This window comes from Rhea pennata, chromosome 22, assembly GCF_028389875.1.
Source record: "Rhea pennata isolate bPtePen1 chromosome 22, bPtePen1.pri, whole genome shotgun sequence".
Classification (NCBI taxonomy): domain Eukaryota; kingdom Metazoa; phylum Chordata; class Aves; order Rheiformes; family Rheidae; genus Rhea; species Rhea pennata.
In genome coordinates, this window is record NC_084684.1 from 5,096,261 (window position 1) to 5,112,321 (window position 16,061).

A 16,061-nucleotide genomic window follows, 5' to 3' on the forward strand; every position below is an offset into this window, starting at 1 on the left:
CATGCTCCCTGTAGCACTAGGTTCAATCTCCAGGCTATTTTGTCTTTAAAAATATACAATATAGACCCTTTGATGAAATACAGAGTTTCTAAAACACCCCATTACTCAGGACTGCAGAACTGATCACATTCAAAACTGCTGTTCTCTTGATTTAAACCCATTTTCTACCCTGAAAGCTGGATTTCAGGGTACTGCATCGAAGGATTAGCTCAGAATTTGGGCTCTGCTTCCTACAGGGGGGCTGGCACAAATGCATGGATGTGAATACCAGAGAGCATTTTCTTTCAATTGCTTTTGCTGGCAAGGGGGTCATGCAAATACTTTTGGCCTCTTTTCTTCCTCTCCTCTCGCTCTCCCTCTTCCCTTCCCTTTTCTGGCAGAGTTTGCTGATGAGAAGGGCCAATGCCCCACAAATCTTGTGAGATAGCCTGGCAAACTCAATCCAGGCTTCTAGGGGCACTCAAAATCACTCTGGAAGTGCAGCGTTTGTGAGAGCTTTGGCCCTTCTTGGGAATGTGTGCCACCTGTTTGCAAAGGAGTGTGGGAAAATACATGGCCGCTGTTGACAAAACCTGCTCCCTGGGCCCAAAAGATATGCAACCACGTCCCTTCTACCCCATAGAACTACAGAGTGGGCTGTTCCCTCTGCTCTCAGGAATAGTAATATCCCATTAACCAAAGGAAGAGAAAGGCCTCTCTTCTCTCAAAGGGCAACAACACAGCGCCAGAAACACAGACCGCCCTGGAAATCTAGGCATCGTCACTGGATACCTACTGGATGTTGCCACATGCCCTCAAAGAGCAGAGCATGCTTGGCAGACTGGTGCCTGGCTCCCTCACCCAGGGCAAGCTACCTGCTGCGGCCCCTCCAGAGCCAACCCTGACAGACTCATGCTACTCAGTCACCCAAGTACAGAGGTTCCTGGGGAAGCAGGTGCACCAGTGTCAACAAGGAGCCATACCGGCAGTAAGATGTTAAAATAATCATCTAGTTCTCGTAAAAGGGGCTGCAGCCAGAGTTACTGGGAAAATGCAGATGGTGTTAGAACTGCTGGAAACCCTTTTTTATTTAGACAAACATCTTCTCCTGCTCATCATTTCATGGAGAGCCCTGGAGGCTGATATCTCTACCTCTGTAGAGTGGGTGGGTAGTCACAGCATTGTCCATAAAAAAACAGAAAACAACAAAGTCCTAAGCACTTCAGTCTGGACAGGAAACGTAATTCTTACGGCAAAATAGTCCAATCCAGAATAGCATTTACAAAACCAGATACTACTTAGTCACTTCAAAAATAGTTCCATCAGCCCCTTAATCACACAACACTGCTGTGACTTGGCATTGATATGTCAGGATTTCAAAAGATAATTTTCCTGTAGTTCTTGTCACTGAATGTCTGTAGGTAAGCGAGTCTGCACTGCAGCTCCTCCTCCATGCCCATCTCCACGCTAACAGGTGGAGCTTTCACTGATGGAGAACTCCAGACTTTTCAAGGACAGTATATGGCCACACAGAGATCACTTTGACCCCAGCAACTAACTTGCAGACAGATATTTTCACCTCTCTTCTGCCAGAAATGGAAGAGCCAAAACTTATGCCACTACTTATGCTTACACACACAAAGTTCATCTATCGGAGATGCAAAGGTTGCCATGCTGCATAAACAAAAAGCTACCCATCCTAAAGATAAGACAAATAAAGCTTCATTAACAGGACTTCCTTCTGGCTTCATTAATATAGGGCCCTAGATTTCAAATATCTCAGTTTAGCAAGTCAACACAGTCCAGTAGAAGGATGGAGCAAAGCAAAATAAAAAAGTTTCAAAAACATATAATGGAATCTCCTGACAATATTTTACCTCATCTCTATGACAGCCTAGCTTGGAGCAGGCAGACTCTAGAGTAGGAAAAACAAAGAGAAAGGCAGCATCTCCTCCTGTGCACAGGCTAACCAACTTTCTAACCAGGCTGAGGAAACAATGCCATATAAGACAAGAAAATACTGCTGCAGGAGTATATTCCCCCTCCCCAACCTCATCTATTATGCATTTCACAGACAATTGCAAAACAGGTACGATTATCAAGCCCCAACAGGAGGGACTGTAATCCCTGAAGATACACTATTTTCAAATCTCAGAACTGGAGACAAAGAAAATAGCAAGAGAGGGTTGCCCTTCTACTACAGGCCTATAGAGAATGGCACAACAGAATCAAATGGTTACTTCTGGAGCCTTTTAACACAAGGTCACTACTTAACACAGCCTAAACAAGCAGCCATGCCACTGTCCAGCTTCCAGTGCCTAAATCTGAATGGCAGTAGCAACTTCCTTATTGGAAGACTCTGAAGACCATTACATCTTAGCATGCCTTAAAGGGCAGCTCAACTCTGTTCCATGGTAACCACCCTTTTATGGTGGGTTACTTCAGACATTTCAGCCTTGTTCAACTATACCCAACTCGCACCCATCCACGGTAATACTCTGACCAACTCCATTTTTTTCAGAAAGACATCATCTCTTGGCCAGCTGACTACAACAGGGACTAACTATTAGCCAATACATCCTCTAACATACTGTTTTCTGCCTGCGCTACACTTGATTCTCTAAGATAGCGGTGGGCCTCCATCACCACCGCAGTCACTTTTCTTCATCTCATTACTAAGATGAAACTGTTCTGAGACCAAGCTCAAACAATTCCACAGACCATATGAGCCACCCCAAACCATTGCAGCTTTTCTAGGTGTCAAATGCATTCAGCTACTTCTCAGCAGGCTGGATAGCTTGGACTGTAGACAGAAGAATATAGGAACATCTTTCTTGAGAAGCAGATATAGTGCCCATGGTGCCTGATTGCTGTTCTTATGGCTCATAACTTTCCCAGTTCTCCAGTTCTATCTCCACAAGAGCCCAGAAAAAGGGGGAAAGATTGTGAGCTAAGGTTCATCTCAGGATCCTGAACTGCCATGTATCAGTCAGCTGATGTCTTGGTTCTACACTGCTGGAGACTGGTCTCCACAGACTAGGACGAAACACTCTTGCAGAAGAAGAAACTCCCCCCTCACAACATCTTAGGCATGAACTGGCATTTATACATCAGAAGTGGGATGAAGAAAGGCAAATTTCTCAACAAAGGATGCCCCAACAAAGCAAGGCACAACCGTACATATATGTGTGTTATAAGTATTAGAAGGGTATAATTTATGTACTGTTTTCCATGAGGCTCTTGGCTGCAGAGCGTTGCCACTACAGCATCAGAGCCTTGCCAAGCTCAGTTGTTTATGAACATCCACCCCACCTCACACACTCCCATTTCCATGATCTCGTCCCTCCTCCCTCCACCACTCACTCAGCCCCAACAGCTGGAGCCTGACTGTCTTTCCAGGAAGCCCAAATTGAAGTAGCAGGCTCACCACAGACTCCCTGCTGGCCACGCCAAAGGTAGCTTTCTGACGCCTGCTGGCGATGTAGGCAGAATTTTCCTGCAGTTTCTCCAGGAGCTGCCGGATAGGTTTGCAGTAGTTGGCAATCTTGCATTCCTTCAGGAAAGATTTTAGCTAGGAGAGGGAAAAGAAGAAGAAGAATGAAAGCAATGTAACAGTCTCCATAAACAGATCCCACCAACAAAAAAACAGCTCCCATCACCAGTGACAGGCAACATAGGGAACCTTTTCCCTTCAATTCATTCTATAGTCCAACGTATCACCCATATTCAACCATAGGGTCCTGCCACCCTGGGCTGAAAGGATGCAGACAGATACAATGACAAACCAGATGTTTGTATGCAGTACAGCTCAGCAGCCTTACTTAAAAACAGCTTTTTCAACCGATTTAAGTGTACTTCTTTCCGAAAGGATATCTCTCAGTGGAGTCCAAGCAGCCACCAGGAAAAAAATATATGTTCTTCAGGGCCTCAGCTGCTAGCTGCCATTGTATTTCAAATACCAGTGATGGACTACGGAATGGATACATTGAGATCAGGAATGCCAGTGGATATCTGTAGATACTAGACAGCCAAAAGCAAAGGAAAGCCAAAATTACAATGGGAAAAGGTGTCTAAGGGTTAAAATTATATAAAGCTGGCAGATATTGAGGTGGGAACACCAAACAGATGAGGCTGTGCATTGACACTGAAGGCTGGGACTGAAGCAGAGATTGAGAAGAGGCCGAGACTGGCACAGAGTGGGGGAGTCTGTGGACTGGAACTAAGGGTCTTTGGTAAAGCTCTGTAGGAGAGCTTGGGGCTGTTACAGCAGCAGAGCTGTGGGTCAGGACAGATAGTATCTGTAGAGTCATATGGGGTGAAGTTTGCTTAATGTCTGACCATGCCAACCCCAATTCCAACCAGCAACTCTAATTTTTCAGGAGCAGAAACCCACACACCCACCACACAAAAATCTGCAAAATAACTTTCATCTGTGGACAACTTGCACAACATGTGCCTAGATAATTCTTTCTTTTACACCCAAGGCCTACATGGAACCCTCAGGGTAAGAGTCAGTCTGCCAGGAAACCACAAACCCTACTATTGCCTGACAGGGTAAGGGCCATCCTACTCATAGAGATCTACCCCTGCCATGTCTCTAAGCAGGAAACACTTCACTTCTCTCAGACAATTAGGTTATTTTATTGCAAGTAGAGCAAAAAAAATTTTTAATCTCAATAACCTTGTCCTCAAGTAAATCTCTCCTCCACTTCCTACTAAAAAAGATCTCCTCTCCCAATGCAAACTACCCTCCAACACCACTGCACTGCTCTGACACTTCCAACCCAAAAGCTGAGGCAGCAGCACATAATCTTGTTGACTAGAAGAGAGATGGGAGTGTACAGGTTGACCTATGGCTTGAATTCCAGTTCATTCTCTACTAACAGTTTTCATAGGCCTCAGAAACTTTCTGGAAAGCTCTCCAACTTCTGCTGGCCAGACTCTTTGCTGCATCCATGTACACACTACACTGGCATTTGCTTTAGAGAAATAAACCTACCAGGGCAAAAGAAAACGGTTAACCACAATGGAGCCTTTACCTCAGCTGGGACCTGCTGATACTATCACAATACAGATAATGTTTTTCTAGACAGCAGATTCAGTACTGTCTTCCCTCCTTATAACTTTAAAAGTTCCACCTCAGAAGAGGAAGCTGGGGTAAGGAAGAGGATGTCTCCCTCCTGTCAGGCCTACATGTTGCCTTGATCTTACACGTCAAGTGGAGAGGTATTAAATGTTAATCAAGAGGTGGCAGTCACAGCTGGCCTCTCTCTGTCAGGGCACTGATCTCCTGGTGGGTATACTGCTGTGAGATCTGCTGCTTGCTACATATACGGAGAATGTCTCCCATTACCTAGCAGCAGGGGCTTCTCCCCGTCCTTTATCCCCAGGATAGCTCCAGCCACCATCATTCACCCAACTCAGAAAAACTGAGATAAAATAAACAATTTCCCTCTATTTCACAGAGCAAGTAGCCTATCAGCAAGTAAAAAGAAGCAATCAGCAAAACTACTCTTCTGCTAGTCAAATCTGTCCCATCCTCATCCCCCCCCTCTTTCTAAAATATTTATTTTTTATAGGTGCTGCATATTTATTTCCACGGGGGGATGCATTTGTCATTGAATTTATCTTGCTTGATCCCCACAGCTGCAGCCCCAGATCCATTTCATCCGCTACCACATACATTATCATTTTTCTTTCATTGCAGAAGTGTCACCAGAAATCCTGCAAAATCTCAGGCTCTATCTGTGCAGTTTGGTGCCGTGTGTTCACTCTCATAGCCGTATGCTTCATCTCTTTCTTCCCCCTCCTTCCTCTCTGCAATCTCTCACAGTCCTCCTGCTATCTACCCCACAGATATTAACAAGAGGTAATGAGATTTCAGGCCTGTGTTAAGAGGCGAGGAACAACCAAGAAGCCAAAAGAAGATAGATAAGAGAAAGGGAATTTGTGTGCGTGTTTCTCCACTCTGCCAAACACTACAACCATACCTTTCCAGAATAAAAGCAATCAGAAGGTGTGTGTGTGTGTGTGCACGTGTGCACTTAACATCCAGAGTTAGTTCCTAGTGAAGCAGCTCTGCGATTAGTGGGATCGAATCTGTTGACCTGCCAGCCTTAAACACCAATGGTTTATACCAGCAGAGACCACAGCAAAAGCCCAGCTCCTATTACTGTAAATGATGCAGAGAGCTATAAATGATCTGAAGCAGCTGGGCTTGTGTGTTCCAGGGAACCTAAATCAACCCCAATCCTCCACTCACAAAAAGCAGTGGGACTATTCAACTCAGAACAGAAAGAGACCAGCAGCAGGAGTGGCTGCTGGCCACCAGCACCTCCTGCCCTTCTGCCTAGCTGTGGTCCACGCCTAAATCATGCCAACCCCTACCTATATCCAGCAGTACCTATCCCTTATCTGTGCTTGCCAAGTTTTCCCCTTTAACCTTCCACCTCTGCTCTGTGATGCCAATTAGGACTTGGGAGAGGGAAAAGGCAGTCTCCTCTAAGCATCCAGACACATGGGTTCTGCACTCTGAGCTCTTTAGCAGCCTGTGGAGGCAGTTGCTGCCCAGGGGTCGGCCCAGACGGCTGAGCAGAACAGAAGCCTTTGAACCGTCTCCCTCTCCTACTGGCTCTGCTTTCCTTTGATCTGCCCTGGTGCTTCCTGCCTTCCAGGCAAGGAGGTTTTAAAGTTCAGTTTGAAGTCAGTTTAGCCTAGCTTCTCCCAAAGCCGCTGACCAGAAGATGAGGAACGTTTCCCTCGCCAGCTGGAATCCAGTCCTTACAACAGGCACTGAGAAGTGTGAGCTCATCGGGAAGGGAAGAATCAGGACAGATGGATTTTTATAGTTAACTGGAACCGTTCCAGAGGAAAAGCCTTCCCCCCTACGCTTTCCCGAAGACTTTGAGATTTTGGGAAGCTAACCTCAGCACCCGGGCCCAGCAGACACCATGAGACTGTGGTTAGTGGCAGCCAAATAGCAACCTGATAGCATTAATTGTCTGCAGAAATATAGGCTGGTCCCAGGGTGTGTTTGGAAGCCACAGGGAACTTGGTGCCAGAGGGCCGTTAGACGTGTTTCATTCCAGCTAGAACATTGGCTCTGACAGCTTCGATGCTCTCAACAGCTGCTGGCTGAGAGCAAAAGGCTTTGTTCACTACCGATAAGTGAGAAGCACGCAGAACGAGAGCAAGCACAGGAGCCGCTCGCCTCGCACAGAAAGTGCCTGTCAGCTCACATTAGCCAAGGCAGCCTCGTGCCAGCTAGGCAATCGCCTGTGCCAGGCTGCAGGGACCCGGCCAAGAATCATACGCCTGACAGATGCCAGCCTACAACAGTAGGCAGGAACAAGCAGATTTTCCTCCCAAGCAGCCTGTGAGCCCCAACCAAGACATTGCTCCCATGTCAACCAGAGGCATCCTAGCAACAAGGTACGCAGACACATGGGCTAATGGCACCAAAGCAAAGCAGGGGTGCGTGTGCCTAAGCAGGATACAGCAGCAACACTTTGCCAAGCTTGTATGACAGCTGCCACTCATGAGTTAAAAATAGAGACCACTGGGAGGAAAGAAGGGTACAAGTTCTAACATGTTTGCACTGAGCAATCTTCACTGCTCAAAACAGAGAGGTCACACACATTCAAAACTAAAGGCACCAGCTAACAAGATATTAGGAAAAGATTACATACTATACACCCAGATGTACAGCACTGACTCTTAGACAGTGTTGTCGTGTACAATGAAGTATGCAAACATCACAGCAGCTAGGAAGATAACCCTGCACAAAGGAATGCCAGGGGAGAGGGAAAGGGTACTTCTGTGTGTACTGTGTATGTACTTCACAGCACAGCTGTTAGGTGCAGTGAGGAGAAAGGACAGAAACAGGAACTCTGCTTTTTGGTGTGCAAGGACTTAGGGAAAACGCTCCAGTTGATGGAGATACTGTGAAGGCAGGGAAGATTGCCATCTTGTGGAGACCATGCGAGAAAGACCATAAGGTAAGAAAAAGCACAGGTACTACTTGGAGACAAGGCAATGATTTGGACAATTCTAAATTGCCAAGAGCACATCCATATTCACTAGTCACAAATGCATCTCCGTTGCAGCTAAGCAGCCCTTTGTCCCACTTTGCCTCCCAAGAGGGGCATCTGTAGCTAACTCTACAGATGCTTCATCCTCTATCAGGTGTGATCCCTCTGCACCCCTCCCCCCCCAATACCCCAAATGCAAAGACAAAAATGGTTAGGAAAAGGCAGATGGGCCTTTGCTCACGCTGTAAGGACCATCTAGAGTTCACCGTCAAATTAAGTGGCCTTATCCCACTCTGCCCACATCTATGGCCTGCCCAGGAGATGTCTTACACATTACCTGAATGACAGTAGGGAGAACCAATTCTGGGAATCCAATGCTGTAGGCTTGGCAATGGAGATATTCAAGTATCAGGTCGTAAAGCTGTTCAATGAGTCCATCCTGAGTAGGGGAAGCAGAAACAGAAATATCCGCAATTAAATCTTTCACCTGCCAGGTTGGGAAATGAGTCTCCAACTCTATGGAACAGAATCACAAAAATCATCACTAGTGCAACCCTGTTGTTCATGGAGAAGCTGCACTTCTGAGGGTGTGCACTGGTGGTAGCTAGGATTTCACTTACTCGGAAGGCCTTCTCCTGCAGGTTGGCATTAGACAGCTTCAAGATTACTGCAAAGTTTATAGGCTTAGCACTCATACGTCCTGGCTTCTTGTTGAAATCCACTTGCTGGAAAATCTGCAACAAAAGAAAGTGAGCCTAAAGATGATCACACCACAAAACAGAACAGATGCTAAGTGACTCCCAAAGACCATGCAGTTGGTAGCAAAGCTAAGAGGAGAACCTGGAAACCCTGATTCCTGCTTGCCTGTTCTGATCACTATTCCACAGCCTTTTTTAATGCCCTATCAAGGGACAGTAAAGGAGTCAAAAAAAGCACACTTGAAGCTTTAGAGATCCGAGGGTGAAAGATGCTATAGAAGTGTGAGGCAAAAGAAAAAAACAGCATAAATCAGCAGCACAAGAAACTGAAATTTGTTCCTCAGCAGACCCACACTTCTAACAATCAGAAAGACTGTACTACAAGTTTGAGTGTATTCTGGAGATGTCTCTTAAGATGAGTTGCTTTCCATGGCAAGACCAAGCGTTGCTTACATTAAATCCATCATCTTTTCACTGTCACTGAAAGAACTGCCTGAATTCTCCTAGGCAGCAGAGACTAGTAAGTCTTTTTCACAAACACCTCTTGCCAAGCAAGGTTTTTATACAAACACACTTCCCCCTGGAGTCCCTTGTGTCAACTACACCTGAGCAGCCTTTGAATAAGCACATATTAATCTCCATGGACACAATTCATTTTATAGCAAGGAACAAGGGAAAAATTGGCCCCTTCCTAGAGTCTGACAAGAGGTCACGCACACTGCTCATCAAAATGAACATCAGGCACATACAAGCTATGGGGTGCAGCTGGATACCCAATAGACTGGTATATAATGTGAAATGGCAGACCTGCAGTTTTGCTTTCGTGTTTTTCTAGAGCTTGTTTAAAAGTAACAATGGGGAGAGTAGTATTTCTGAAATTAAAAAAAAAAAAAAAAAGAAAAAGCAGGATTGTATACAGGCACGTGGCTGACTCTCCAGGGTGACATCCCAAGATTGGTTTTAATTAAGAAGTGCCATTACTTCCTTAAAACTTTATACATTGTAATCAAGGCAAAAAAAGCTTTGAAAGCCTTTCCCCTACTCCTTCCCTTCTGTGAGGAGTTTCCTAGCTTGACTGGGTGAAGAATAGCATGAATCACTGAGAACTTTCATTCACTTCCTAGAAAGGCTGCACTCAGCATGAAGAAAAGTTAACTTCAGCTGAAATCAGCTACTGCTAGAATCTGTCTCAGGTCTCTGTGGCCCTAGGCAGACATCTTGCAGGGTACACTGTACCAATAGCCTTGTATGCTTTCCTTCTCTGTTGCCTGCAGCCATGTGACAGAGCAGAAAGCTTCTGGAGTGAGCAGCAGTACAAACGTGTCCTTTTCCAGTCTGGCAGGGGCACAACACAGGACTAAGATGATAGAGAACTGCAAATATCACTTGGCACAGGGCAGATTCCCAGAGACAAGTGGCAATCAAGGGAGGCGTTCAGTAGCAATGGGATCTCATTTAAAAAAAAAACCCCAAACTAATGGCAATTATTTGCATAGAAAATGACAGCCTTTGGGGGTGGAAGAGGGTCGACAAAAACATACCCCATCTACCCATGTTTTTGAGCAGCCCATGAAGCTGCCCATCGTTTTGAGCTGCCCGTGTTTCTGAGCAGCCCAAGGAGAGTTCCTCCCCCTAACTTAAACACACTCAGCCTCTAGAATCTCCAACCCATTTACAGCTCAATCCTGTATAGGAAACGTTTTCCATTCGCTCTGTGCAACACCAATATCTTTGACAGCAGACCCCAAACAGCCCAACAACATGGGAATGCAGCACACTGATTGCTAGAGGGTGAGGTGGGGGCAAAGAAGGTCTTTCAGGTCACACGGATGCCTCCAGGCCAGAAAAAGCACAGAGACGACTATTGATTTTTTTGCATTTTATTCATCAGCCCAGGTTATCTGGAAGGGAGGGGACGAGCTTGGTGGCTTGTGAAAACAAAGAGCCCTAGCTAGCCTAGGGAATTGATGCTATAAACCTCGTTATGCACAGTTATTTCTTTGGTCAAAACAGGAGTATTGATCCCAAAGGCCAAATGCATTAAAACAAATGGCGTTAGGCTCTGTGGGATCCCTACACACCACTAGGCAAGCAGGAAAATGCAACCAGAGGTCTCAAAACCTCCCTCCCAGGAGGTGCTAGGGAGGCTGTCAAGGCTTGTGGGATGGGGGAAAAATGTTTCCCATCCCAGCTCTGAGAAGAGGGGGGATGAGCTAATAGCCAGGCTGAAGGCTAGAGATCTTACGGCAGGCTGGAAAGTCAAAGATGAAGGCCTAGAGGGTCAGAAATAGTTACAAGCCACCAGTCTGCCTTGAGTGATAACCACTAGCAGACAGAAGAAAGGACAGGACAACATAGGTAGGCAAAATACATAAACAAAAGTTTGCCTGTTTTACTCTCTTTCCCAAGGCTTCTCCTCCCATGCAAGAGGAAATTTTAGCAGGCTTCTCCTTTCTTTGCCCCACCTGTCTGTGCATTCCCCCTCTCCAAAAAACAAAGGGGGGAGTCCAAGAGGTGACAGCACTGGATGCCAGTGCTGGGGAGCGTCAGCTCTTGTCAGTATGCATCCAGGAGCCAGCTCATTTCTACTAGCAGAGGCCTGGGGAATTCCTGGGCCTAAGGGAATTGCATAGACAGACATTCAATATGCTGTCTCCTGAAAGCACATCAGTGATAGGGCTGAGAGAAGAGGTAGCAAGGGTTGGATTTCTTCAACACAGAAGGGGAAGAAGAACACAAAATTACATGATCATCTCTTAATGCAAAAAGCTTCATAAAATCTACTTGGAGGCTATACAAAGGCTATGCCCTCTCCAAAAAACACAAGTGTCACTAGAGCCTCCTTTTGTACAATCAGCCTGTAATGCACACAAAAAATAGGGTCACAGGCTCCAGAAATGTTCCTTTACTAAACTTAGATACAGTGGCAACACTGACTGGGCAGCCTTTCCTCCTTCATATCAAATGGAGCACATCTCATGCTGGGTAATGAAGGCTTCAAACTCCCCCAAAGCTAACTTCTGCCAAGTACCAACAAACTTACCAGATCCCTCAGTCTTACGATAGTTTGGATAGTGGGCTTAAAACTGATTTTGTTTCATAACACAGGGACTAAATGGATTAAATACACGGACATGGGACTAAATGTCTATTGAATAAGTCACTGCTGAATTTGTGAACTGGTAAAAATGAGCTCATAGTTGAAGCACTGAACTGGGCATCAGCAGATTTCCCCAGCTAGCACTGCCACCGACTCCTTGGCACTTTGGGCAGGCCACTTCCCCTCTATATGCTAAAGCTTCCTGCTGTCCCTTCTACACCATTGCAGTAACACCTCCTGCCCAAAGACAACTTGTGGTGAGACATACTACGAATTCTATGAATATTCAAGACATATCTGTAACAGAGGAGGAAGGAGGTGGGAAGAGATGGAGGGGTAAAGAGAGCAGCTCCTGGAACGTTCCTGGAAACTCCATAGGGAATATATTTGATGGATTCCTCGCAGAGAAAGAATGCTGGCAGCTGGTAGGAGATTAGAGAGTTCAACTCCATCCCCAGTCACCTCGCGTTACAAAAGTTAAAGCAATGTGAAAGAATATGCAAACAGAACAACACACATGCACACATTCACCCTTTCCCAGCTCTCTGTTGTCACCACCTGGAAAAGCTAAGCCAAGTAGCAGCTCACAAACACCTACAACAGAATCGGATGTGGTTGAGGGCTTACGGAAGCTGGGAGAATGCTCAGCGTGTGGTGCGGTAACATCTGGCTGGGGCTCGATACACACATTACAGCCAAAGCGTCAGGGGCCACGATGCAAAAAGGAGGAGAAGGCTCTGAAGGGAAAAGGCTTTATCTCTCAGATCATTAAAAAAAAAAAAAAAAACACAACAACAAAAAAACCCACAGAAATCTCTCTTCCCCCAAGTTCCACTACCTCACAAAATGGAAAGGAGATGCTTCTATCACTAAATCTGGTTGGCAGAATTTCATATATGAATGAACAAGAGGAAGGAAGCAGGCAAAGGCAGAGCCACACAGGCCAGGGCCAGGGAGCAGCAGCGGGTGAGTGGTGGGGCAGGCAGAACAAGATTTATAAACATTGCTGGCTTCCACAGATTCAGAGGATGTGGTTTGTGAAGGACGTTTACAACAGCATAAAACCGCAAAAGCCTTTGCTTCAACAGAACCTGATCAGGAATGAGCCTGGCTGGCTCACACTGTTTATTACAGCGGTCTCCCTCACTCCTCCCCTACTAACACCCAGCCTCACGCTGATCCACTGTAGATTTTACATTCCTCCTTGCGTCCTGCTCCTTGTGATAGCACTGCTCTCTAGTGAAATTTGGCTGCACCACCTCACAGCAGCAAGGCTAGACTGAGCTATGTGGAAAGACATGCTAGGACTCTGATACGTAAGAAAGCTGGATGGTCTGCTAGCATCACTGTAAGGGAAGATGCAAGGCATTGGCCTTTCACAAGAAAGACTGAATTTTGCCAGCTTGCACTCACAGGGATCTTTTTCCTAAATGAATTCTTAACTCTTGAAGGTCTTCTCCTTCCACTTCCCTTTGCCTGTAGTTGTTAGAAACTTTTTTCCCCTCTTGTTAATATATGAGCACACTAATAGGATGAAGTTATGACAGCTTGAGAGTTACAACAACAACCAGCTGAGGATCCAAATCTTCTTTAGCAAATCCTTTGCCTACTCCAGGTGCCAAATGCATTAGCTAAACCACCTTTCTCAAGATTTGTCCTAATAAAGCCTGTATTATAGGCAGAGCAGGTTGACAGAGTACCTCTATGCAGCCCTGGCAGCTGAGCTGTACCTTGTTTAGCTGCCACTTTTTCACTTCTGTATATGGTATTTAAATTCTTTTGGCCAGTATGGGCTTTGCTGCTCTGGTTCTGCATTTGCATGAAGCATCCAGTGCTTGCATACTGCTTAATCAGTCATCCAGTACCTGCGTCCACTTGCTTGTAAGACATAGGAAGGTAACAGAGCTCTGTGTATCAGAACCAATATGGTTAGGACCTAACATCACTAAGTGTGAGGCCTTGTTATGTCAAAACTCATGCTAACACATGATTACACTCTTAATCTGTTTAAGTGCACACTGCAAACATGAGTTCTGTTATAGTTGGTTATAAGCACATTGTTTGGAAGTGCTATGGAACAGCTCTACAGCACCTATTGATCTGCCATAGTACATAATGATTCATCACTAATTAAAACACCTATTCATTACATATGAACTACTAAAATACATTCTTGACACAAAAATGCAATCGATTTAATGCTAAACTCCTGGCATTCTAACTCCAGTTTTCCTCACAAGTCAGGGATGTGACAAAGGTGAGCTCTAAATTCAAGTTATTCTACTTTGTTTCTACACCCCGTGTTTTGAGGAATTCAAACGCTCAGATTTATATTTTGTAATGTGAAACTATGTCCACACATGATGCTAAAAGGTATGAAGCCTCAGCCTCCACCTGCTGCAAAATAACATAGCATGCTGGAAGGGCAAAGAGGTATGTGTTTATCTGAGGCCATATAACAATAGAAATGCATTAAAAAGAAAAAAAAAAAAAAAAAAAAAAAAAAGGAAAGAAAAACTCCACCCAGCTCCTTTCAGGCCCACTCTAAGCACTGCAAACATGAAGACTGCAAGACTGTAAGGGGAGAGACAGTGAAGGGAGAAATAACCTTGACTATTTAAGGACAGTACATTATTCATTTTCAGCAGTTGCATTCTCTTACACATCATCCTCTTTCCAGCAAGATCTTCACCTTCATTTAGGTGAACTAGAAACTGACAGTTCCAGAAATGTCTTTTTTGCACCTAGCTATCTCAGATACTCTTGCCTCCCAGACCAGTAAAAGCTAATCCTGTTTACTAACCACACAATACATTGTCTGATGGTGTTTGCCGGGGATTTTAACAGAGCTGAGCAAAGCATGCAACCTTGGGAGCTCTTGCTCCCAAGCATGATGTCAGGCATCAGCTGTTGCTAGATCAATAGGCACTGACTAACCTCCAGGATAAATGGTAAGACTGGGATGAAGGTCCGGGTGTTTTCAGACAACAGCGTAAGTGCACGGATGCAGTGCATTCGCAGGGGGTAGAAACGAGTCGTGGGTACCAGCCTGGAGAGGAAACAGAGGAAAGGATATCAGACAAACTTGATAAAGAGACTGAATCTACAGCCTTCAGTGATACTTCAGAGCCCTTCCTGTTCTCTTTACAAAACGCAGACAGCTTTAGGATTGCATAGCAGACTATCTGAGCTGCTCAAGCTATCCCACACTGGGAAACAAAATTTGCATACATTAAAGGTGTAACACCAGGTTTTCAGATTCCGCAGCTAGTTGTACAGACTTCTTCATTCTCCTCTGATCTTGATCTCTAATTGCACATGCTCCTCTTACAGCTTACCATCCATGTGAATTCGTGGGGGAGAGTCTGGATTTTTAATGAGCAGCAGTCACAACTGCCCCAAAGTGACTACCATCTGAAATAGCCTACAGTATCTTTCCTATTACTTGTCTTTCGGTACAAGTGAGGTCATGAGGCTTCATGGTTTTTAGCTTCAGGTGTGGAAATAAGTTCATGTTACAAAATATGAGTCTGAGTAACTAACTAGCATGTACTTTGCCATGATAATACATGGTGGGCATAATTAAATTGTTTCAGAAGACTTTACACAGATTTTGAAGTTGAGGAAAACTAATCTAAAGACAGTTTGATTGGAATACCAGCAAGCTCTGTGGGTGAGTAGCATTTGGGGAAGTGTAGACTGAACTAACCAAGGCAATAAAATCAAAACAATAAAGGTGGGGAAGTGGAGCTTTGCAAATTAAGCTTATCACTGATGATGTTTTGTTGTGTTCAGCACTTTCAGATCCCAACATGGGTAAGTATGTGAGGAAAAGAGACAGTAAAGTGTCCATTTCAGACAGTAGGTTTGGCAGAGAAAGGGGGGCAGCTGGCACATGGGGCAAGGAGGCTACAGGGAGGCCTCATTTCAGGCTACCTACTCTCTGCATACCCATAGAGTTCCTGCTGTGACCTTAATAGTGAGACTTTGTGCGGTAAGTCACTCGGGCATAACGAGCTGGACCAACAGCGTCCAGTGTGCCAGAAAGGGCAGTGTGGGAATGAGAAAAATCAAATGCACTCAGTCCTCTCCATCCCAGAGGAGTATTTGGGCTACCCCTATCTCCTTCATAGAGGTGATATATACACATGCAGAGCCAGTGATCAGCACAGAAGAGGCCAGCCTTTCCCTGACCAACACTTCAAACTGCTCTCTGCTTTGGCTTGGACAACACCTTCCTCCCCAGAGTCTAAG

At 45.3% G+C, this 16,061-nt stretch overlaps 1 protein-coding gene across 1 annotated transcript in view; it reads right to left on the reverse strand.

Moving 5' to 3' along the window:
- Positions 1 to 16,061, reverse strand: part of NOC2L (NOC2 like nucleolar associated transcriptional repressor) — a 54,329-nt gene that overhangs the window by 22,120 nt on the left and 16,148 nt on the right. The window contains exons 11-14 of the mRNA XM_062593752.1: positions 14,745 to 14,856; positions 8,630 to 8,743; positions 8,347 to 8,448; positions 3,407 to 3,550 (exon numbers count right to left, since the gene is read on the reverse strand). Of these exons, the coding sequence (XP_062449736.1) occupies positions 3,407 to 3,550; positions 8,347 to 8,448; positions 8,630 to 8,743; positions 14,745 to 14,856 (472 nt within the window). The remainder of the gene's footprint in view (positions 1 to 3,406; positions 3,551 to 8,346; positions 8,449 to 8,629; positions 8,744 to 14,744; positions 14,857 to 16,061) is intronic.